Source organism: Phytophthora parasitica (genome assembly GCF_000247585.1).
Source record: "Phytophthora parasitica INRA-310 unplaced genomic scaffold supercont2.15, whole genome shotgun sequence".
NCBI classification, from domain to species: domain Eukaryota; phylum Oomycota; class Peronosporomycetes; order Peronosporales; family Peronosporaceae; genus Phytophthora; species Phytophthora nicotianae.
Genome location: NW_008649001.1, coordinates 517,917 through 519,087, shown reverse-complemented (window position 1 = coordinate 519,087; position 1,171 = coordinate 517,917). Strand labels below are relative to the sequence as shown.

Sequence of the window (1,171 nt, the reverse complement as noted above, 5' to 3'; positions counted from 1 at the left end):
GAACACTGCTGACCAGAACCTGATCCTATGGCGACACTGTGAATCAACTTTAACTCTACTGTACCGTACATATCATAGACTCTACACTGTAGAGTGTAGACTACAGACCCGGTTGCTTCGCGATAAAATCACCTGAATGATGATTGCCACTAGCCACAACTGGCAAGATTTCAATTACTAACTAATCGCATTACTGAATATCTTGGTCTCGACCAGGAACCACACAAGTCGCATGCTTGTGCTCCTCTTCATTTACGCAGTAGCAATATCTACGTCTCGTGCGACGGCGTTCTCGCTGAAGTCTTTGTTTGGCAGCGATGATTCTACAGCAGCCGAAGCAGACCTTTCCAATGGAACAAATATTAAAGCCCGACAACCGCTCCTCAAAGCCACAGACTGGTTCCTCACTGAACAGGAGATCACCGACTCGCGGGGTGGCGTTCCACGCAGCGATTTAGCGGTCTACACGACAGGTAACGCGGTGAAATCCTTCACCGCAACGAAAGAATTCTACGACGCGGTTTACAATGACCTGACAAAGACGAAGGCAGGCGATCGAGTTTTGCTTTCGGCTTACGCAACAGCTCTCGTCCCGATGAAGCCGGACATCGACCCTACAGGTGCCAAGACAGGAGTTGGCAAAGTGTTCTTTGACGTTGTAAACCGTGGAGGTAATGTCAACATTCTCAACTGGCAGAACCTCAAGTACAGATCCTTTAACCTCAAGGCTCGCGATGTCATCAACGCCATCCCAGCTTCTCCAATTAACGGCGCCAAAGCGGTGCTTCTGTTTGACGACCGTCTACCTTCTGTTGTCTCGTCTTATCATCAGAAAACTTTGGTTATCGTGGCCGACAACCCTTTAAACAGCGAGGACCTACCAGTGGCTTATGTGGGCGGATTGGATCTTGCAAACGACCGATGGGATACTATTTATCATAACAACTCGGCTGTTCGCGATGCGAGTGGCACCACGTTCAAGTTTCAGGGGTGGATTGACGGTCATATTAGAATTCACGGGCCTGCAGCGAAAGATGTGGCCAACAACTTTGTAGCTCGGTGGAATTCCGAGAACTTGCCCAGCCAGGGCATCAAGGACGAGCTGATGGACTTTGAGAACCCTCCATACGAACATATCCCGCAGCTGAATTATGCCAGTAGCAACACCACC

General features: G+C 49.4%; 1 protein-coding gene across 1 annotated transcript; it reads left to right on the top strand.

Moving 5' to 3' along the window:
• Nucleotides 1-232: 232 nt before the first annotated feature.
• On the top strand, nt 233-1,116 carry PPTG_08151 (hypothetical protein; the record flags this gene model as incomplete). The annotated part of the gene is made up of 2 exons (XM_008903085.1): nt 233-990; nt 1,029-1,116. 2 exons carry the CDS (start codon nt 233-235, stop codon nt 1,114-1,116), a joined length of 846 nt encoding a protein of 281 aa, XP_008901333.1.
• Between the last annotated feature and the right edge of the window lie 55 nt (nt 1,117-1,171).